This window comes from Pimephales promelas, chromosome 1, assembly GCF_988280905.1.
Source record: "Pimephales promelas chromosome 1, fPimPro1.hap1.1, whole genome shotgun sequence".
In the NCBI taxonomy this organism is placed as follows: domain Eukaryota; kingdom Metazoa; phylum Chordata; class Actinopteri; order Cypriniformes; family Leuciscidae; genus Pimephales; species Pimephales promelas.
The window spans coordinates 38,236,040-38,261,023 of NC_142769.1; the positions used below are offsets into that span (position 1 = coordinate 38,236,040).

At 36.8% G+C, this 24,984-nt stretch overlaps 1 protein-coding gene across 25 annotated transcripts in view; it reads right to left on the reverse strand.

The window, feature by feature from the left end:
- plekha7b (pleckstrin homology domain containing A7b) overlaps positions 1-24,984 on the reverse strand; it is a 104,472-nt gene that overhangs the window by 54,235 nt on the left and 25,253 nt on the right. For 20 of the 25 annotated variants that reach the window (XM_089129603.1, XM_039656730.2, XM_039656729.2 and 17 more), the window contains one exon: positions 4,074-4,157. In XM_089129603.1, the coding sequence (XP_088985729.1) occupies positions 4,074-4,157 (84 nt within the window). Of the gene's footprint in view, positions 1-4,073; positions 4,158-10,192; positions 10,352-10,457; positions 10,556-10,608; positions 10,752-24,984 lie in introns of those variants that run through there. The other 5 variants (XM_089129606.1, XM_089129607.1, XM_039656786.2 and 2 more) reach the window with 5 other exon arrangements.

Here is a 24,984-nt window from a genome sequence, read left to right on the forward strand (position 1 = left end):
TTTCATATTATTTACCTGCACTGTCTTTTGAATGGATGGGCGCAGAGGGCCTGTATTTCATGCTGGAGAGATGAGAAAGATCCCGGCTGAAGGCCAGCAAGAACTCAGGCTAAAAAAAAAGACCACATCTGCTCCCAAATACTCAGAGCACCACAGTGGGGGAGCTTCAGACCCACTATCCTGGTTAAGTTATATAATACATAGCATAGAGCAATATTCAATAACCTCCACTTAATTTACACAATGACACAGTAGTTTTTGTTAGAATGCTACCAAAAGAACCATAAGTGGTGGAATCACATACAGCAGTACTTTGATGGGTACTAAGGTACTGAATGATGAACAAATTCAGAAATCATGGTATTTAACAGTACTTTTTGATAGTGATGACATTATTAAAAAAAAAACAAAAAAACATTAGAAGTCAGATCAGTTATAGCAGTCTGTAAACTGATGTCATAAATAAATTCAAACAGGACAATCAGGGGGCTTTTATTACCCTGAGGCTGTTAATTTCTTATATAATGACTAGCTGACTGTGCAACATCCTGCTTAATGCACAACTACCTACCAAACATATAAACAAAAAGACATGAATTATTCATTTGTTTGGAGTATTGTATAATGTGATAGAGACATGAAACTAAGAATGGTCAATTGATACAGTTTAAAAGCTATTAAACAAAATTACCAGCCAACAAGACGGATAATAAATCATAATTAAAAATGTTTAAATTTAAGTCATTTCATTCAATATGATGACAATGATAATATAGCAGTATGATTTTTTTTGTTCAATAAGTCATTAACAAACACTACAAAAGGCTTAACCGACACATTTAAAGATGAATATTTAAGAATCAAATTTTCAAAAATGAAATAAACAGAGCAATTCCAAGAGGGTCCTCACACCATCAGTGCTCGCACCCTTATTAACTTTTCATACAATGTACATTTCCAAAATATTAATCTCCAGCGCACGTTCACTCAACAACGTCTGCTCTCGCGTCTACACAACATGCATGCGAAATGGTGCTCTCATGAACGCGCACTGGAGATTAATACTTTTTGTTAAATAAAGTGGTAAATTATGTTTTTTGTGCAAACAAAGCACTTGGTTCCATTTATAAAATTGAGGCTAAACGTTACAACTTTTTTTGGGACTTTAAAGTGGTAGTTGGTTAGACTGTCAATCGAGGGACAGAAAGCTCTCGGATTTTATTAAAAAGATCGTCATTTGTGTTCCGAAGATGAACAAAAGTCTGACGGGTTTGGAATGACATGAGGGTGAGTAAATGATGACAGGATTAAAAATTTTGGCTGAACCTACCTTTCAACTGAGGATATAGGTGACGCTTTTGAAATTGCATCTAAATCCGATGCACATGGCTCCCTTTCGCGTCAATATAACACGCTTTTGTTATGGGTAGGTTCAGGTCTGGGGTAGTGTTAGGGTTAGACCACTAGGAGGCGCCTTTTACATCTGAGTTTGATATTGACGCTAAAGGGTGCCATGTGCGTCGGATGTAGACGCAGTTTCAAAAGCGTCACCTATATGACGCCTTGGGATGAGACCGGGCTTTCATATAATGTACTAATCATGTTTGTTAATTAAGTCAATAAAAGTGTAGAGCAGTTTGGTCATTAAAGGAATGAATAATGCATACAAAAAAAAGCAGTCATCCTTTGTGGCAGACAATGCACCATGCTTTAGTGTTGTCGAGATATGCACTGTGCTCAGATTAGCCATTCAGATCAATAGTACTGCACTACCAGGGGATCAAAACACTTCTATCACTGCACACATTTCCACTGAAATCCCCACCAATGGGATTGCAGCACACATTTTAGCCCTTCACTGAGGAGGGGTGGGAGTATGCTGCGCTATTAAGGGCACACAGATGAACTGAAATATATAAATATAAATAATTTTGAAATATAAATATTTTGATATGTCTCCTGACATATTTCACAAGGATTTCCCAAAGATCAGCACTTATCACAGCTGTTAGGGTGAGGTTAGTTTCCACTGTTAGATTCCTAAAGGAAAAAAGGTTGGGTTGATGGGGAGTGAGGACCAAACGAGGCCGGACTTGTGCTTAAAATAGCTCTTATGAGCAGCCAGGAGTGGCAAGTATTCCAGTTATGTCCTGTAACTTCACTATCTCTCACTTCTACAAACCACAAGCATGAGAGCTGACACTACATTAAAAGTCTTCCTGCCTTATTGACACAGCTGAAAGTGACAAACTTAAGTTCCTCTCTTACTCTTTAACACATTTGGCCATGATCTTTATCTCTTGGGCACTCAAACAAGAGGTTTGTAATCTGGTAAACTAATAACTAATCAAGTAACTCTTCTGGATTTTCCCGATGGTGGTTAATCGGAGCCTGAACCTGGCACAGGTCCCGCGCACACTGTGGCCCTAATGAGAAGCATCAATCAACCTTGGCAGCAACATTTACTTACCTGTCATCTGCATGAGAAATTATCTTGACGGCTGTGTGCGATATTCCTACAAGAGCCCAACATTCTGAATCCATGAGCCCACCTCTATATGGAGCACAAGGAGTGATAACAGGGAAATGGAGGCAGGCGGCTGAACTTCGTAACAGTTTTCACCTGGGTTTGTTTCAGCAGGAAGCAGAACACTCAAAATAAACAGCAAACCCTTAGCCTGTTCTTTCCTCGTGCGTTAGCGAGCTAGTCTCAGCGGGGCATGTAAATCTGAGCTCTCTTAACCCTCACAGCACTGATGAGGTAGAAATCCCAGCTCAACTTACTGACATATGGGAAGACAGTAATTAATGGAGAGGAGGAGGAGAGGAACAGGTGCAGTGGTGCACATTTTAATGGAATAGTGAAGAAAATGAGCAATTCTTGATACTATTGTACCATGACTAAGTATAATTGTTGATAATGACTAAATCAACACTTAACAAGACTTATTCTTATTGATTTCATTAACATTCCCCTGGTTCTCAGTTCATTGTGAGTTGAACATTAAAGTATTTGTGGTTCAGTGAGTCAAGAAGAACCACTCTGAATGAGTCACTTGATTGATTTAAACGGGTAACTAAGGCTGCATCCGATCTGAAATTGCATACTCTCTGGATACGATCAGTACTACCTTCATGGCTACATAGTATGAATGTAATCTGGAAGTACTACGTTTGTAATGTTGTCATTGTCACATGACCTACCAGCATTAGTTGTGTAATCCTCTCCTGTGGCCTCGTATCGTTACAGTTGTTGTCCATTGAATGCACACTTCACAATCTCGCCATCCAGGTAGTTTTTGCTAATAGACATGTATTCGTAGATTCTTCGTAGAACTGTTTCTGACTATGTAGTATGGAAACATGCATTTTCAGATGCAGCCAATGTTTGAAACCAATTTGTAAGTCTATTGATCGATTGATTAAAATAATATGTTCATAAGAGTCATTTGTTTACAATTCAAGACAACACTAGTGCTGTGTTTTACCTTCGAGAAGAACACAACAAAAAACATGTTGTCTACTTACTGTATAGTACGTCTTTATTTTCTTTGTATGACTCCCAATCTTTTTCCGTCATAACAAGCAATTCAATCTGAAAGCTTTTTTTCCCCCAAGGAATTTAGTTGGACATAGCAGTTCACTAGTGTCTTTTAATATTATATTGTGTAGGTAGTGTTTCAAATTATCTTCCTCAACACTGTATGCTTTGCCCAGATTCCCAGATGATCTTCAATTTAACTCAAATTCAGTAATGCAGCTCCAAGCTAGAAAATGCAACACCAGCAATGGTCATCATTATCATCATCTCTGGACATTTCCAGCCTATTTGCAGATTCCAGCACAGGCATAGGATATCAGTGGCTCATGGATCATTACTATACATCCCATTATAAACGCATAGTTAAAGAACAATTCAAAACTCTTGCAGCTATTCATTTAACCCCTTTAGATCTTCTTTAACATGGTTAAACATACAAACAACCTGCATTGAATACATGCCCTCAGATAAAACAGGGAGTGTGCTTCCTAAAAGTACATTTCATGCATATATAAGGAAGAGAAGCACTCACTGGTCCTGTAAAAGGAAGTCAGTGTTTTCTGAGGAGATGTGTCCCGTCACAGGATGCCTGAACGTGGTCGTCCTCTGGTTGTGGCTGCATTGGAGAAAAAGAAAAAGTCAGGAGATGAGGGAAATGGGGGGGAAATGACAAGAGAAGAAAAACTAAATGAGCAATCCAATATTAATCATGTTTAAATTGGCGCTTCCCTGCTGTGGGTACTGTAGCTGTTAGAGCAACATCTACAGAAATAGACCAAGTTTGAGGAATTCTGATGACTTTCCCGCAAGAGTGCAGAATGTGTGGCACTGGCAGCGCTGAAGTCTGGCCAAGCCCACTCATATTATTTAACACAAAGTGTGGTGCTAAGCACAAACTGCTGCAGAAACTATTGATTTCAATTACACAGGGTCATTCACTGTTTTAACTAGGGCATTAAAACATCCCACTGTCATCAGGTGTAATAAGACAGAGACAGGGGAGGCTTCTAAGGGTGAAAGCGCTGTGAAATAACACACATAATATGCCTGCTGTCATCGATTCAGTTATTAATTTTTTTTTCATGTCATTTCTTTGGCTGAAACAGAGGGAGTGGTAATTTGATGACTAAGGAGACACCCCCCAGTGAGTTAATATGCTCTAATATGGGGATAATTCCAGTCACTTATCTGCCTATCATCATTTCCATTATGTTAAAAAAAAAATCACATTTCCTCAGTGACTCTCTGTGGACACAAGGCTATTGCATTTGAAAGAACAGGCATAGTCATGCTTCAGGTGTGCTAGTAATCATCAAGCAAAGTGAAGATGTCCTTCACGGAACACAGAGGTTCGAACAGATGTTAGCACAGTTCTCTGTAAACGCTGTTCCCTTTTGCCTCTCTATTGAAAAGTACATGAATATTAAGTCTAAGCAGTAAATAGTCAAACAGTAATAAGTAGAGCCAGACCGATATATCGGCCAGGCGATGTTATCGGCCGATATTAGACATTTTCCAAACTATCGGTATCGGCAGTTATAATGGCCGATAAAGTAATATTTCAAAAATAAAATAAAAACGGACGAAACACGCTTCAATCATCTCTCCTTGGCCTGTTGAATTGAAAATGTATGTTTTACAATTTGCAGTATGACGTTATTGCTAAATTATGGCTCATCATAGACTAGCTAACCTGACATTGTAATTATAAGGTAGCTTATAAGGCAATGTAGGGACTAATTATTATTTTATTTATCAGAACTTTAATATACTGTTGTGACAATAAAAGAAACAAGTTTCTTTTTAAAATGCTTTATCATATTATTTCAGTTAAAACTCATAAATAACTACAAATAACTATGTTAGGGAAATCTGTTAATGTTTTGTTGTGCGTTTCTGAAAAAAAAAATTAAATAAAAAATATCGGTCGATATATCGGAATATCGGATTTTAAAACCAAAAAAATATTTGTATCGGTATCGGCCTTCAAAACCCTTTATTTTCGGACGGGCTCTAGTAATAAGACATATAAACAAGAACTTTAACATTTCAAAGTTTAACATGAATAACATTTCAGAATGGTGGACAGCAAGATCAAGATCATATCGTACAGCTTCAGAAGACAATATAAGGTTTGAGTTTCATGGAAACGTGTTGTTATTACAACTAAAACTATTAACTATTTTTGAAAATTGAAACATAACTTATACAAAATAAAATATAAATATTGGATGAAAATCTACTAAAGAACTAAAATTACTAAAGCTGAAACAAATAGATATATTTTAAAAAACAGTTATATTATTTGCTAGCAACATTTATTTAATAAATTATTCAGAATTACATGCAACTAATACCTACAACAAACCTAATCAGATGTAAAGTAGTTAATAAATATTACTCAGTGCTTAAATCTATAATGACAACGGCAACAAGGAGATCTTAAAATGGTGGGTTACACATTATTTAAAGGTGCCCTTGTGTAATTATACATTTAAGCACTGAGTAATATTTATTAACTACATGTACTTACTAAAGGGTTATAGTTAGGATTAGGTTTGTTGTATGGTTAGTTGCATGTAATAATGCATAATTTAAAGTTATTACTGTATTAACTACATATAACGTGTAAAAGGACACTGTAAAATAAAGTGTAGATTTCAGTCCAGAGCAGCAACAGCACTTATTACTCTGGTTAGAGGATGTTTAAATACAAGGCAAGCAACACTGAATAGAACAGAACATTTTTTTTTTTTCTCTTAGCACTTAGTAGACTGGGAGAGTAGAGAGAGGAAAGCCAAATATATGAGCTGGACTTGAACCTATACTGCTTGCATGAGCAGCATGACTGAGAATGATCGAACCACTGCACAAGAAATGAACAGCAAGAGATCTATGTCAGCATTCCAAAACAGCCCCTTATTAGCCTTCCTAAACTTATAGTGGTGGCACAATCACCATGACCAATAAACTCAGGCATGCTTCTTTCACAGTACACTGTCAAATTTAACAGGCTGTGAAAAACACTTCTCTGCCTCGGCGGAACATGTCATCATACACCCCCGGTGACACAACACTGTCAAGTTCATTCTTTAGCGAACAATCATACCACAGGAATCCGAGGTACAAATGTCCTCAAAAGATAGCTTGTAGTGTTTGGAGACACATGTTTGCATTCAGCAGAACTTTTATCTCTAATTGAACATTTAGTGCATCAGCAAACTCTGCTGCATAAAAGCTCTTCAGTGGTTGCATCAAAGAACGCTTGACACAAAAGCATGTACTACAAAGCCTTCACTACAACAATGGTCTTATCTATCTTGTTGCAGCCTGATTCAGTTCCTGAATAAACATGATCCTGAAGTCAATCCTGCTACCTCATCTGTGAAATGAATTTATGTAATGATCAATATCATCCCAAGAAAAACGAATTCAAACTGAAATGTCAGAAAAATATGCAATGGAAAACCAATGAAATTCAAAAACAAATCAATAAAACATATAAAAAACATGAATATAACAAATAATGTTTGCTACAGAACAGGAACCAAAGGAAGCACTCCTAAACCGCTGCGTCCCTGGTTTCCCAGTAAGCTTGGTCCGTCCATCATTGTAATGTAAGTTAAAAGACCCTCCTCTGAAAGGTTCTTCATCATTACAGGGCTTTCAGCCCTTAGTTGGGCAGCCTGACTGCAACCAGGCCTTTATTTTTTATGTATGCCATCCGCATCTGAGGGGAGTCAGCCGCGGGCCTGCCATCAGACTCCATTAAATTACATTTGGCATTACTAAGAGAATTTCCCAGACTTTTGCACCTATGGAGTCAATGTGAGTCAGGTATAAATATGTTGTTTTAAGCATGTTGACATCATTGTATAAAAAACTCTTCACATTGTAATAGAGCCAGACCGATATATCGGCTAGCCGATATTATCGGCCGATATTGGGCATTTTGCAAACTATCGGTATCGGCAGTTACAATGGCCGATAAATGAATATTTAAAAAATAAAAATGGACGAAACACGCTTGAACCATGTCATGAGTGTTGGAGTTGTATAGTTTGTCCACCACAGGGCACTCTACACCGTTCCTGTTGGCAACACACGTTGAGTTGGTCACAAACGATTCATTGCTTGAATAACAATTAAAAGAACATCCCCATCAGTTCTCTTAACTAAAATAAGCATGACAATATTTGTGACTATCATGTCCAGTTTTGCTGCTGTTAAATAAGCTGAGAGTGAAGTGGAATTAGCTAGTAATAGTTATGTTACGTTGTTACAGCGTACAGTAGTTGATAGACTGTCCTTTTAACTTTTGACAATATGACTGAAGTACAGTTCACGTGATGTATCATCTCTCCTTGGCCTGTTATATAGAAAATGTATATTTTACAATTTGCAGTATGACGTTATCCATTGCTAAATTATGGCTCATCATAGACTAGCTAACCACAAAGCTAGCTAATGCCACTATCATCAGTCTGTTCTGTCGTGACAATAAAAGAACAAGATTCTTTTTAAAAGGCGTTATCATATTATTTTAGTTAAAACTCACAAATAACTACAAATAACTAATGTTAGGGAAATCTGTTAATGTTTTGTTGCGCGTTTCAGAAAAAAAAAAAGAAAAAAAATATCGGCCAATATATCGGAATATTGGATTTTAAAACCAACAAATATTTGTATATCGGTATCGGCCATTGTAACACAATTAACTTTCTAATCTATTTTTAGACCACCAAACAGAACAGCTGATTATCTGAGAAGCAGCTCTTTAGGTCAAATACAGTAAAACAGGCCAGAAGTAAAACCTGTACAAAAAAACAATGATGCACGCAAGATTACTGTACCTCGCTCAGTCGTCATCAGATTGGTGCACCTTCCTGTAATGCTACAAAATGGCTACAAAAACACAAGCACATTTCCTGATTCCCTCTTTCCCTAGCTTTTTTCCAAAAACTTTGCTAAACTGCATTGGCCCAATACACTACTTTTCTACTGTTGATTAGGAATCTGCATTCTTTAGCTCTTTGTTCTCATCATATTACTTCCGAACTACTTGCCACGGAATTCCCTGCATTAGCATTGAGGATAAACAGAATAGCAAACAGTAGCGCTGTTTGTTTGGCCATAATGCAAGTTTGAGTGAAAGCAGCCTATGACATTATGAATGTTGATCATGAATAATCTCTTATTGTGTTAGACTGCTAGACCATTTTTTCTTGTCACTAGAATCACCCTTTATAAATTTGTCACATGACAATATATTTTTGTTTGGTTTTTGGATAAAAAAAAGACTATTAATGTTTCTAAATCATTAATATTATGTAAAATTAATAAAAACTACAATGTGAAAATGTGACTATTTCGAATTTTCTTTTTTATATAAACAACATTTACCATTTGGGAATGTAAATTGTTCATGTTTTGCCCACTGGTTCAATTTACCGCTTGACATGACAGATCTGATCACTAAAGGAAAGAGATGAAATATGTAAAGTATACCCCAATCATTTTGACATTTTGTTAAATTGACCATTAGATTATTGGGTAAAATCATTCATAACATCTTTGCTAAAAAGACAGACAACCTGTAACGTATATTACATTCAGTTATAGACAACACAAGAATGCCGACAGTCAAATGCAAGAAGTTGTGTAGTGGTACAGTCGGGCCTGTTTATATTCAGTAGATTAGTCCACAAGTATTACCACAACTCTCAAATCCCCTTGCACTATGACAGCTTCTACCCGTGGGATGAACATATCATTTGGCATCTCAAAAGAGCAGAACATGCAATTGTGAAACCAAAAGCCATGTTTATATAGAGAAAGAAGAACACATTATTAAACAAAACTGCTGATACTAGTAGTATAGCTACACAAAAGATATTGATTTCTCACGCAATTTTAAAGTCATAACGCAGTACAAAAACTCATTATCTCTATCAAGAACAACTATATGGTAATCTTAAGGTCTGTATTTTAAAATGGAAGATTGTTGTCTAAAAAGTTGGAATTATTTATACATTCTTCTGGTTTTATGGTCTTAAAACTTAAAAAAAAAAAAGTTCTTTATTGACATTTGGTTCCACGGAGAAGCTTTAACATCCATGACGGAACCTTATTGCACAAAAGATTCTTAAGTAGAAAAAAGTTTTTTGAACATTGTATTTATTGTTTAATACAATGTTATTAAAAATAAAGGAGAAACAATATGAAATATAAATTGAAAAATTCTTCCAGTTTTGGTTATTTTAGGAACAGTTTACTGAAGGATCTTTGGGGAATCGTTCTTCTAAAAATCTCCCTTTGGTGTTTATGTAAATTATGTATTTATACAATGGTCACCTCATGAACACACAAAACACAACACTTTCAGTGCCAAATCAAGATAGCGTTCTCACAAAGCACCATCAAGGGAGCTTGTAATGAATCAAATGTGGTTTCTCTGCCTAATTAACCAAATTTAACTCCCCATCCAACTTAAAAATAGCAATAACGAAAAACAACAGAGCTTAGAAGTATTTTAACTATTTAACTACAAGTTTTAACTATATGCTTTAATGGCACAGTCTATTTTGTCAGTGGAAAAATTCTTTCACGACGCAGGCTGCACAGTTATTAAATTGTTTCAATAAGATTTACGTTTTGTCCATGCAGATATTCAGTCCAACGTTGAGCTGGCAGGCTGAACCACGTTCACAACGAACAACATGCTCAGAGGTAAAGACCTCTTAGCATCAGATTTCAAGCAGCAGCACCATGGCATTCCCACCAAAATACTTCATGACTTGCTGTGCGACACTATAGGGGAACAAACTCTTTTTAACACTATTTAAACACAAACTTCCGGATGTTCTCATTCAACCTTGTTTTCAACTCTTTGTGTGCTGCCCTAAAGTTGTCTCACCTGCCAGAGTGCAGTAGATTATCTACTTCCTCCTGGATTCATTCCGCCAGTCGGGTGGCAGGAATCAGGATAAGAGCTCTGATGGGAAAGTTGAAATCCTGTTGAAGTGAAGCAGTTTTCCTGAGAACAGCCTGCCAGAAGTTTCACTTACCGCAAAGTTTTAGACGGCCGTTCAGAGATCAAACATTTTCATGACCAGAACCGAGCTCAGCCACACAGCTTATCAGATATACCCTCTTTTCTCTAACCTTCCCTCCCTTTTTTCCTCTCTGTTGCTCTCTCTCCAACTCCCACCCTCTCTGTCTCTTGCCAAACTACAGCCCATTAACTGGGAGGTGTTTCTGTGACAAAATAAATATTTCCCTATCTGAGCTTCATAACACAGAACCAACCCGGCTTTATCGCACTAGACTGTTGCCTTCCCAGAAAGCATCTCTCGTTTCTATTGTGCTGCCAAGGTTTTCTTGGCAAAAGCATACAGCTAAATTTGTATTGTTTTGAGTTTCCTGTGAACAAAAAAAAACGACTGACAATTGGAGGGGAAAGCTCTCATAATTTGACAACATCACTGCAATAATGTAATTTTACCATATATATGATGACAGCCTGCAGAGGAATGTGTTTCCCCTTTGTTAACCAAAATCTTGTTCTGAGTCAAGGCACACACCACTGCACCTGCATCAGATTCTCTTCAACCTACTGGCCAGACTGTGGGCTGTAAATACTAGTAGGTTAGCTCACAAGAGATAAAACATGAGGTATGCAGACCAGGAAAGCAGGTGTTATTTGCACAGCTCTAAAGCAAATATTGAATCAAAAAACAAAAATGTTCATCTCAACAGAACAATGGTTTAAAATGCAACTGGATATGAAACTATAAAGAGTTTGCTTTGATAAATATGTATACTTGTAAAACAAAACCTGAGTCAGCAGCAGCAATAATAAACACTTACGCAACTTTGTACAAAACGCATCACATCAAGCATATATTTCACAAAGAAGTAAACTCAACACTAATCTATAGCTTTATGAACATTATAGATCTTAGTTGAGAGGAGAGACAGAGAAAGAAATGAACTCAGCCTTGCAGTGAATTACTTTGAGCCATTTTTCAAAAGACAAATTGTCCAATTGTAAATCGTTGTTGTTTTGTTTTTTGTTTTTTAACAGGCCGGTTTCACTGGATGATTTGAAACATTTTATACAAGGTATTCAAAAAGCTATTTTACAGAGTACTGGATAGGTCATATTACTCAAAAAAATCCTGGATGATGTGACAGCAGCCATATCTTCAGCCATTTCTTTGGATAAAGGCATGTGCCCAATTCATGAATGTGACAATAAAGGGCTGAGAAATCAAATTTTCCTTGAGCTTTTGACATCTAAGAAGTCATCATATTATAAGAATATCCTGTAAGTTTCAGAACTGAAAAGGCCCTCCCTTGTTAGTCCACTAAAAGCTTTTATTGACACCAGCCTCAGCAAACGGCTCGTTTTTCAAAGTGGGGAACTATGACGTCAAAGAGGATAAAACACCACCCCTGCAGGAGAATATCAACACCTACTTCAACACGGCTGGTTTAGCCGCGCCCACCGATTCGCGCATTACACGCATAGCTAAATAACATAGGCCTACCTCGTGAGTCGTGATGACAATCCGGATCGAGCTACCGAGCAATACAAAATATTGCGCAGTGCCTGGTTGTGGAAGAAGACAGGGGCTGCAAATGCTTCCTCTGGATTCCAATAGGACTTCATGGATAAACTTTATTTTTAATGACGTTCCACTCCAGCTGATGAGGGTAAAACATTGTCGTCTGTTCGCTTCATTTCTCTGAGGATTGTTTTGTAAACAAGACTGGATTTGCAGACCGATTAAAAGTAAAGAATGGCGCTGTGCCGTCTACATTGAATCTGACAGGAATTGTGCAACAAACGGACTCTGGGTCAAATCAATCTGGTTGCAATTTTACAATATTGGACGTTTTCAAAACAATTTCCCCCAAGTGCATCGACGGATGAGTTGAAACTCATTATAGTATGCAAAACTATTATCCACTCACAGCTAGGGTTGGGTATCGTTTGAATTTGAACGATTCTGATTCCGTTTCCGATTCCTTGTTTCGATTCCGGTTCCTAACGATTCTCGACTCCGATTCTTTTAAGAGGCAGGGTCAAAAAAGTTTAGCTAACCTTGCTAACCAACGGTCTTTTGGAAGGAAATAATCCTTTCTGAAGGAAATACTCCTTCTGTCACAAATACTCCTTTCGTCACAAATTTTGCATTTTGCCGAGATTTCGTTATTTTTAGAAAAGTGAAGCCGCACTTTGGACCGCCGACGTAAGCTACACATGTTCGACCAGCGCGGTTATGCCAACACTTCCGGTAGATGCTTCTTCGTTGGTGTTGTTCAGCGGTTTCTTCTTCCGCTCGGCGGACTGTGAATATCGAAACTAAGAATCGAAATTTTAACTTTTGAACGATTCCGGGAAAAACGAAAAGTTAGTCCCGGTTCCAAACGATACTCGATTCTCGATACCCAACCCTACTCACAGCAGTGGGCGTTTACTTCCAAGTCTTCAGTGCGAGACGCCCATAAAAACCGAGCATTTTTCAGGTAGGCTCAACACTTGGGTACAAAATAGCCTATTACTTATTCATTTTGATGTTTTTGAATGCAAAAACCAAGCGAACGTCATAAGTTGACCTCAGACATCAATATAATAAAATTTAAAAAGCCAGTTCATGACCCCTTTAAACCAGCCATAATATATCCGCATGATAAAACAAACTTCTCTCTTCAAAATGTTTGAGTCTAACCAGCACCAGTGACTGCTCTTTTCCTGCTGGTGACATTGAGCACCTCTCTCTGAACACACGGACCATCCTTTTAATTATGGCCCCTAATCTGCTGCTGAGTGACATAATGATCCTGGCCCCTCATGAGTGAGGCATCCCTCCTAAAAAAAGTTTTGCAAGGTGCGGTCACTGTGGTACAAAAAAGCAATCCTTCCATTCTGGCTACCTCAAGCTTCCTTGATACAAAGGTATGTTACCAATATAAGGACATAAAGCACATATTAAGACCTCACATGCCCAAAAAAGCCTCAGACTTTAACATTGAGAGCTCACAGTGTTTATTAAACAACACATTTCAAAGGATAGCCCCAAAAAATGAAGGGCACCCCAGCAGAAAGCTAATTAGAGCGAAGTGAAAGGACAAGGATCACGGAACAACGAATTGGAAGATTAGTTGAACACAAACACAAATGTTGTTCGCTCCGCCTGGTTGCTCACAGGCTCAGCTGCAGTACCCAGTCCACCGAGCAGCATGATGTGTAAAGAGAGACTTAAAAGAGAACCAATTCTAAGTGAGACATCCAGTAATTACCAAAATGATTAGGTCAATTTCCTACTCAAACAAACAGTTAACGCAATGACAACCACCCCATCACGACTCATAAAATATCAAACCTCTAATTACGCAGAAAATAAACCCACATGTTTTTGACGTAACCCATTTAATTTCAGACAAAACAGATTAAAATGAAAATCTGATCCGGTGCTTTGCTCGCTAACAGAGCATTACCATGACAACATTTGCTCGGATGAACTCCTTTTGGATTTCAAAGCCCCCAGAAAAGAGCGTTCAAGGGGCGCCTGGAGGCGAAACTCTGGAAAAATCTTCAAAGTTTGAGAACAGCTAACAAAACAAAAGTTGAAGAAGTTGAACCCTTGGCCTTGAAACAGTTTACATCCTCGTTTATGAGATGGAGCTTCCCATGGTCAGCACTTCTGTTGGGCCTTTTAATAGCCTAATATTAACAAGCCCATCAAACGGCTTGTCATTAGTCGGCAAAAAAAAAGTCTTTGTTAAATAACTACTGATCAACAAAGCATTATACACGCCCCCTTTGTCCATATACCGAGATCTTCACAATGGCCTGAGGGAAAAGATGCACCCATAAGAATACGGCAGCATCAGCACTTCCATCACTTCACTGGCACAAATTTAGCCTGCTGATAAATATTTATAAAGAACAATTATTTCACAGCAATTTATCACAGAAATTGCGGGTTTAAAGCCACCCGGACAGACACAATGAAATGACTTTCAAAGGCACTTAGAAGATCAATAGCGACAGCAATTTGGGTTGGGGGCTTGGGGTGAAAAAAGCTTGAAGTTGTTACGTAAAATAACCAGAAGGAAATAATTAGTGAAACACACCCAAACCTGCTTTATCTAAACCAGGAGCGGTGACCTGTGCTGGGTTCATTAAGAAACTATCTGAAGCAACCCCAACAAAAGCCTACAACATGCCTTGTGAGTTCCGCCATCTCAGCTCCGCACAGCCTCTCAACATTGATTTACTTTAGCTAACTGCTCACGTAGAGGCATAACTTGAACAAAAACGTCATGTGACATTTATGGGCTTTGCTAACACATATGGCGAGATGGGATCTAATGACAGGAGAGACAGAATAACATGGACATGAGTGGTTTGATAAGTAATTCTGAGACAAACAAATGTCAGACAAGGGGAAAAACAAATGAAATCACAAACCATAAAGTTTACACGTAAACAAACATATAAACCGACAGATGCCATGTCTAGGTTTAGTACCTCAACATCTGCAGTAATGGCCGCAGGATAGATGTGATGCCCTGAGACTGCAGCAGAGCAGCGGCACATACAGATATCGCCAACTTAATTCAGTTAAGTCAACATTTACATTCTAAATACATAGAAAAAAATCTTACAATTGATCAAATAACACAATACCACTGAAATGTCATTATAGTAGAGACTGTTTAAAATCATAAACTGTTCAAAGCATTGTAATAAACTTGTTTTTGGAATCAGGGCAGATGCATAAGTTTGTGATACTGCATTTACATTCCTTCCTTTGGGACCTTAATCATAGTTGATAATGCACACAACATTTTTTTTGGCTTCTTTCCCTTTTCATGACTTGTTATTGCATGAGGTGCATACTAAACTATTAAAGTCAGCTCTTTTACTTCAAAATGTAATGTTTAAAGTGTAACTGCACTGATTTTCTACTCTCTTTGAATTGTTACAATATCGGTAGTATATGATAATCCACAATGTTTACTCTTTCTCTCTCGCCCACAGACAGTCAGATCGACAGAGGGTTTTTAACAAAATAGTTATTGTAAGGTATACGTTTATCACAGATAAGTGTATCGTGCTTTGTTTACTCTTTAAACAGCATTATGGAAAAGTGGTAACAGCTTTCTTACCAGTATGCGACGGAACAAACGGAACGGCAGTTTCTTTGACACACAAATGTTCGCAATGTTCTCCCTGTCACAAGCTAAGCTTGGTGACTGAACATGAATTACTGTACATGGACTTGACACACATGCACACATCACTACCTGATTATGCCAGCATTTACCATCTTTTAAATCAGAATGGTGTTGTGTAATTGTTTTCACTATTTGAAATTTATATTTGTCTGTTTGGTCCAAAAAGTTGTTCAATTCAATTATTTCTTTTTAATAGAAAACTTCACAACCAGTTGATTGCAGTCAGAATTACCTTTTATTTCTTGTAAGAATTCCCCCCAAACCTTTGTTTTGGCTGTTGGCCTTCTAGTCTCATGCTGCACATAGCATAGACCTAATTGGACTGATCCATTTGTAGTTTTGTCTGGGGGAGGGGAATAGCAGCTAAATATTTTTTTTTTCCTTTTCATTTCCTTTTTTTGTTATGTTTCCTTGTGTCTGACTGTGAGGTTAAATACACATGGGTTTACACAGTGTTATTTGTGAATGTTTAATGTTTCACTATTTTTATTTGTGTGTATAATGTATTGTGTGTTTGATCCCTGCTTGTTCATTTGGTACAGGCCAAGGGTGGAGTTAGCCCATATAAATATGGAGCTATAGAGCTTATCAGGTCAGTATTGGTTTGTTAAGGCCAAAGGAAAGACCCTGTTGCAAACTGGACCAAATTATTTGGTGTAGCCTTTTTTGCACATTGTTGCAGTTTTGTTTTGTTCAGTTTGTTTTTAATTAAGTATTTGACCATGTACATTTTTTTTTTTCATTTTTGTCATAATAAATCACCTTTTTAGGATCCACTGAACCTCTTTCCAGCTTATTTAAAATGATCCTCTAAGACCACTGGGGCCATCCTTTACACTCCCCATATTTATGATTATTTGCAGCCTTTATCCACTGTCTACAATGCTCTGGATCCTTTACTGGAAATCAGAAATAACTCTCTTCAGCTTAACGTTCATTCTTTGAATTCTTACTCCCAAGAAAAATACAAGTCGAATCCATTATGACTAAAAGTATGCTAAGAAGTATTCCCTACTAAAGAAAGGCGCTATTTGACTATGGTCAACTGTATCCATAGTGGCCTGGGCATGCTTGGAAGGCAACATGCACAGTGCATTATGTGTGTTGAAGTTTTCTGTTTTCTCTTGATAGCACCAATTAAATTTTTATTGAAAGCACACTTTGCCAGCAGTGAAGTACTTTTTTTATTCAATGTGTTACTTGCACTTTTTTTAAAGTCAAATTATTTATTTCTATGCCAAAAAATGTTCAGTGTGCAGTACAGTGTACACACACATATATTCATAAAGGTGTTAACATAAGGACAATCTTCCTTACAACTGAATTCTCTCGGCTAGAATAAGGTGCTCAGTCTGTTGCACCATAATGTGCTGTTTTTAGGTTTGGAATTGAGAGATTGTGGTATTTAGTAATCTGATGCAGCTAAGTAATGACAAACTGACTGGGCCGCACATTTGTCGCAGTAATAAGGAAACGTGTGGTCTCTAGTCTTAGACAGCCTCAGGCACTACATCACCACAGCCATCCAAATGAGGCTGTCATAGAGAGAAATTAGAAACACTGTTACACTGATACTGATTATAATGCTGCAGATTAAATTCACGGGTGCTGTGAAAAAAAAGGAAAAAGTATAAAATTCTATTAAAAAGAAAAATAATTTTTCTTTGTAAATAGGACTGTTCCTACTACAATTTAAAGCCCCTTGTGTTTTGCACAAGCCAGAGAGCACAAACTATAATTATATTTTCTTTCGAAAGCCAGGTAATCAACAGCAATGAGAACACTTAATAAACATGGATCAGGAATACACACAAGAATAAGATACAAACAAAAGACAAAATTTCTCTTAAAATGTCTGGAAATCCTAACCTATTGGTGTGGGACAAAATACAAAAAAATCACACTGGATGAAGTCATCATTGAGACAATCAGCACAATTACACACAGCACTGCACTATACCTCCTGTTTTAATTGGACTAAAGTGACTGGGAATTAAAAAGTAATAAACCCAGACTAAATATGCACTAACCAAGAATGCCTTTCCTTGTTTTTTCCATCATTATAGTTTCTTATCAGATGGTTTCATGTTAAAAAATAGATATGTACAAAAATGAGCATTTGACTGCCTCAGTATTCTTAGGATCTGTGATCTTGGGAGTGACCTGACCTGCAGTGACCAAAGAAAATGTTAACCTGAGATATAACTTGAGATGCAATACCTTTGTTCTGACTGTCAGAGGGAAAATGAGACAATGATATGAGACAATACATTGTCAGCAGGGTGCTGCAGAGGGAAATATTGCTGTGACAGTTGTTCTTTGGGCATAAACATCTTCCTGTGAACTCCACGCAGTCAAAATCAGAGCTGCCCTGTAATATCTGCAGCAAGGACAAACTTCAGGATCATACTGTCATACAGGAAATACACATTCCTCTCAGGCCACACTCTTCCTAATAAGAGCTGTCAACTGCACATCCAGAGAGCACACAGAGAATGCTAATGGTGTACCCTAAATTCAACAACTCAAAAGTCATAACAGATTTCCATTTTTCAAGCCATTTTGTAGGTCATAAAACATAAATAGATACATTTCCAAAGTCTGGGGTCATTAATTTTATTTTTCTTAAGGAGTTAATACTTTTATACTTCGGAAGGATGCATTAAATTGATTAAAAGTGACAGTAAAGACATGTTGCAGAAGATTTTGATTTCTAATTAATGCCGTTTTGAACTTTCTATTAAAACAATCCAGAAAATGTATCATGCACAAGATTCAAAATACATGTTTCTTACGCACACATTAAAAAAGTCATATATATATGAAGAGTTCAGATGCAAAAGCCTCTAAATGCCATTTGAAATTTTCTTCTAAAATGACAATTTTTATCAAACTTGTATATTTAAGTTCAGTAATTTCACTTAAATGAGAATTAATAGGTAATCTTCATTGCCATTTAAGTGAAATTACTGAACTTAAATATACAAGCTTGATAAAAATGATCATTTTAGAAGAAAATTTCAAATGGCACTTAGAGGCTTTTGCATCTGAACTCTTCATATATATATATATATATATATATATATATATATATATATATATATATATATATAAATTCTTAACAACATTCTTAAGTCGCTAAAAGCGACAGTCATATAAACAATTTTTAGACAAAGACAAAGACATTTTTTAAAGGAGATTTTCTGGGAGATTTCAATTCTAGGGAGAATTGAAGTCAAAGTCAAAGCCAAATCAAAGAAAAGTAACCCAGGGGCAATATCAAAGATGCCTAAAGCAGCACAGGGAGAATATATTCCTGCTGCCATTCCTTAGATCAGATAAATTATCTGAATTTCTGTAACATCTCCTAATCTTACAAGAGCTTTGCTTCCGACAAGTCCTCTGAGCAGTTTTCAGCTCATCTCTTTAGATTAGAAATGTTCAGGCTTGTGCTATTCTCAGGATACTGCAGTTGAGGCTTCGACAGACGATGGCTTCAGTTCAGCCAAACACTTAGCTGCATTTATCACTGATGGTTCTCCTCCAAATGCAAGCAACCTAGTCACAACGTTAGGCTCCATGTGCACAAAACAGATTTACAGCAGGCAGAATACATTAATGGCATTAGAGTCAGTGTTCTGCTTTGCCAGAAAAAAACGGTACCTATAGTAACAACAGTTTTTTATTCAAAAAGCTTTTAATTCAGACTGTGAACTTTTATTTGTGGCCTTTAAAACAAGTTACTACTTCCTATTAACCAAGGCAACGGGTCATTAGACTTTCTAGTAGCAACAATGCCTTAAACAACCAATTATCCAGTGGAAAAAGGGGAAACCCTTGGTTTGTTTTCCTGCATCTAGGGACAGCTGTGTTCAACAAACCCTTGATAAAATGCTTATATGTTGCATGTAACAAAATAGCATTGTTCTTGTATTACTGCACATGTCACAATCCATTAGACACTGATGCCATTAGACAGAATCCCCAATGTGGAAGGAGAGGAAGTTGTTTTAAATGCAAATATTCCAGTCTCAAAGAACAAGCAATGACTCACATTGTTTTATCTACAGGATGCCATACTGAGTGCTGTACCAGCTGTTTTCATCTGGTTTTGTTTTTAATGTGAAAACAAAACTCTGTAATGGTGCAATATAACGTTTGCTTTACATCATGAAGACTTTCCATTGATCTCAATGTTATATAATAGCAATACCTGAGCTATGACATTTCAAATTCTCAATCCCATCCCTAAACTAAGCAAACAGAAACCGTTCTGCATTTTCATTAAGACACTATTCAGAATGTTTATTAAACCTGGGTACAGTTGACTGGTCCATGCAAAATCTGCTCCACACACATAACCAGTGAGTGACCGCATATGTTCACATCTGGATTATCTGTTTCATCCCTGGTCTAAATCTAAAGCTTGGGGGGGGAATGACCATAATCCCAACAGAAATCATAAGCCATTCCAGAATCTTAATAAAGTCTAGAAAAAGCATTGTTATATTGTTGATACTAAAAATGTTCCTCCAGCAATATCCTCTACACATAAAGCCTAACACAATACATTATTCATAAGGAGATGTAGCTCACTCCACACTCTCCACTGGAATATACTGTACATAATCACTGAGTTCAAATCGAACTGGCACTAACAAGTCAATTAAAAAAAAGATCAATATCACTGCAGGGTTAAGTCAAAGAAGCCATATGACTCTTGAGGTATATTACAATCTAATGTTTCTAGTCACCAAAATAGTCAGGGTTCTAGCAACAGAATTTAAATTCTTCTTTTTCTTTTAGCATACGGCATCAGGAGTTAACCTACATTCAACGAAGAGCAGAAGTCTGGCATCTCATGCGGTGTAGGGCCAGGGGTGAGTTGTAGAACAGACACAGCCTCTTTTAAACGGGCCTTAAAGGGACCGAGGCACAGATAGTAGGATATAGCGGTCAAACACTTTATTCATAACAGTGAGAGTGCCCGATGTTTCTCTACATCTCAACTACAAAAAATACAGAAAAAGAGGAGAAAGATCGCACCCATGGAGGCAGGCCACTTTAACTTAAATTATAAAAGGTGAAATGTGAATTGCTGTGCCACTAGATATAAAATGCAGAATTGCATAAATACTGAGGAGTGATTTTCCATAATTACCCATCTATACCATTGGTCACACTGTCCAACCCTAAACTAATGCAATTGGTTCAGCCAACAGTACAGAATGCAATACTATAAATGAAAATAAAATAAAATACAAATTAGGGCTACATAGTTATTCGCTATAAAATCAGAATTGTGATATTGCTTAGTGTGATTATCAAATATTATTATTTTCTTAAATACTAAAAGACATTTTGTATTTTACCATTAAATAGTAATAGTAATATTACATTTTTTTAAATATTTTTATTAATACTAATAATTGCTACTTATCAATTTACAGTTGTTTGGGCAAATTAAGCATTCTGGAGAAAATTGCATTCACGATTTTTATTTAAAAAAAAAAAAAATACATATAATCATAAATCACTTATTTATATTTAATGAATACATTTAAAATATCTGAATGTGTCACATTTTCCCCAAAATGTGCAGCCCCGCTAATGTGAATAAAACTCTGTTTTCACTTTAGTCATAAACAGGCAACTCTGGTTTCACTTAAAACTACACCTAGTATATATAATGCGTAACCAGTCAAACAGTCATGCCGCATTACTGAAAAACTATAACCACCATATGTCCCACACCACAACTAAGAGAGGGTTTGAGAACATAGTTATTGTGTTATTTCTGGGCTGTTTTCCATAAAGATTTAAATTAAGATATTATGAATAATCAGTCACTTTTTTCCATCACAACTTTAGAAAAGAGAGATAAAGAGTGAGAGAGACAAAAAAGGTGGAGAAACCTATGCTAATGGGCTCTAAAAGCAATGAAACTTGCACAATCCTATTTGGTTCCAGCAGTCGGCCTTTGTCCTTCTGTGACTTCACAGTCAATATGCTCACACAGACACAACAACAAACTGAGTGCCGTACGCACCAATCCAGTTATAGAACTGCTAGTCTGGTTTTTAAAGCATATATGTATTAGCCTTGTGAACACCCTGTCCGTACATACAATCAGCTGCCTAAAAACGGCACCGATCAGATAAGAACAGGGACACTGTAGAAAGGTCAGAGAGTCGAATGTTTAGGCTGAACAGGCTCTGATGGATAGTTACGACAAGCATTGATGAGTATGATAACAGAATCATGCAAATGTCTACCATTGCATTTAAAAAAAAATGTAGTTGTATAAAAACCACATGTAGTTTACATTCATATATGTTATACTTATTACTATAATATATTACAAATATTACTGCGTAGTTGACAACAAAAACAATATTTATATTAATACTAACATCGGAATATACATCAGTTTAATTTTTCCTGCTCACTCACTCACTCACAAAAGTGTTATCAGCTAGCATCCACAAAGATTAGTGACACATCTTCACATCTCTCTCTGTTCTCAGCTTAGACTGCAGAGGGGAAGACATGTTCTCCTTCCCAGAGGAATATATAGCAACTCAACCTGTGTTCCATTAGTCAAGAGAGCAAATAGAAATGAGGTGCATGGAGAAGATAATAAGTACAAGGGTAAGCCAGCGTGACATTATAAGAGATTATTACTTTAAAAAGAGGGGCAGACCTGGTGAACTGACATGAATGTGTGACAAACTCCTGAAACAGAGAAAATGTATTTTTATGGACTGCCTTCCAAAAAAAAAAAAAAAAAAAACTGTTTCCATAGCCAATTACAATTATAAATAGTCATACTATACTTGAACATTTTCCCCATCCCAAACTGACACAAGTAAATGCTACACCATTTTGAAGATCTCATTCCCGCCAATAGAAGGCACAGTTCATTGTTCTCATGTATGAGGGGGGGATTTGTTAAACATTAATAATTAATTGAGTATGTTTTGTTCCAAATGTTTAGTATTATGATAACAGTTTACACCTTTGACACTGTTAAATCACACATCTTTGTATTTCTTAAATTTATAAATGGTTTAGTCCAGTTAGGAGGGGCTCTTCCTTTTTAAGATGGCCTCTCAGAGTTGTTTGGAGGCTCGTATATTGAGTTGGAGTTTAGTTCCAGCTGTGTTTTGGGTCAATCTATTGGCATTGTTCAAAAGTTATATGTTTATGTATTTATTAAATATACTTTTGGACTTCCACTGTTAATACCATTTGCACATCATTGGGAAACCTTTATTTTTGCACTTCTTGGAATAACCACTTTGAACCTTTGAGTTCATCATCACAACATTTTACGCCTCAATCTGCCAGTACATTCAGAGCAGTGGTGCTGCTACTGTTCAAAACATCTTTGGGTTTGCCTTTTTGGCACACCCCTGTCACTGTTAGAACTGTACTTGCTAATATAGTGGTTGGCTTTTATGTCCAAAGCATATAAAAAGTAATACGGATAATAGCACGTAATCACACAATTTCCAAGTAGTTTACTGTGAGTAATGCACTATGAAGTAAAGTAAAAACCTACATGGCACAGACTGCATTAATCCAAAACAACTGAAGCATGCGTGTGATACTAGGACAGTCGACTATTAAGAATTTCAAAACAGAATGGCATGTCATCTCTAGATACATACTACTCAGGGTTCACAAACAATCCCCTCCCAGGACCTAAGCAAAGACATAGTGGTATTTTGGACAATTTCCTGGAACTCCAGATTCCAGTGTTAAATCACATGAAACAAACAAATGAGGTTTCATGATTTTATTCTAGGAATGCCAGATCCAGGTTTCTCTTTTCTCAACCAAAGAACCCATAACTGATTGACTGAACTTCCCCCAATAAAAATAGGCTCCTTCCAAGGTCCACATTAGGACCCAGTGAATGTACCACAGATGATGCCTGAAAGATGACATGCAGTCTAGGCCAGAGCTGTCACAGGGTTTCACAGTGTGGAGGTAACAGGAAGGGCAGCCAGAGGGGGGAAAGATAAATAGATGGATGGAGACTGATTTTTCATAATCCCCTGTGACACCAAGATCATTTCAGCATCAAAATATCGAGCAAGTCCCATAATGACAGAGCAGACAGGTTAAAACTGTAAAAGTAAATCAATATACTATACTAAGATATTATGCAGATTTTAAACAATGTCAATATGAGACATAATAATACACTAAAACTTCGGACTGATCTCATGAAATAGCGCGTGTATGACACGCCAATTCGTATTTCCATTTTTGGCGTGCTATCAACACACATAATCGCTTTTCAGCATGTTTGAACGCCGTTGACTTAACGTTATTACTGTATATATAAATATATGACCTACCTCAACCCTGTCCCTAAACCTACCCGTCACTGGGGTTAATGGCATTTACGAGTGTTCCCCTACCATCTTAGGAAAAAAAAAAATATCGGTCCCCAGATGTAGATCTACATTTTGCTTCGTTTCGCTCGGACATTTGACAGCGTGTACATAGACACGGAAACACTCGGACGTTAATGGCGTAGACATACACGCATACACGCGGACAGCTCAAAATGCGTAGAGATAACACGCCACTTGAGTCAAAAGTGGCGTGTATGTTTACGCAAAAGTCATGATGTCATGTTGGAAACTTTGGGAATTATAACCCATTGTTAATTTAAGTATTATTAACATATACTATTACTATTAATATTAAGAATATAACAGGTTCATGGTTAAACATTCGACATATTATATTCTTAATATTAATAGTGTTATTTGTATTGATTTACAATATAATTAACACTGTTATTTAAAAAGATTTACAACAAACCATTTTTGCTTGTTGTAAATAGTCATCTTCTTAAAAGCTATAACAAGTTTTATAATGCATAACTGCTGTTACGATTATTCATGAGATTATAAAACATTATACAACAGTTTTTTTATGGGGAAATATTCATATTAAGTTAAATACTTTATATCAAAATATGAAAAAAACACCCGTAAGTGAAAATGCGACTATAAGGCGATTCAAATATTGTGCTTGTTTGTTTGAGTTCAGCCAATGCTGTGAGTTTAGGAGTAGGGGAATCAGTTTGGTCAGCCAATGGTAGTAGGTGTTCAGGAAACCTTATTAAAACATTAACTATTTATGAAATGCCGACTGACAATATTAGTTAT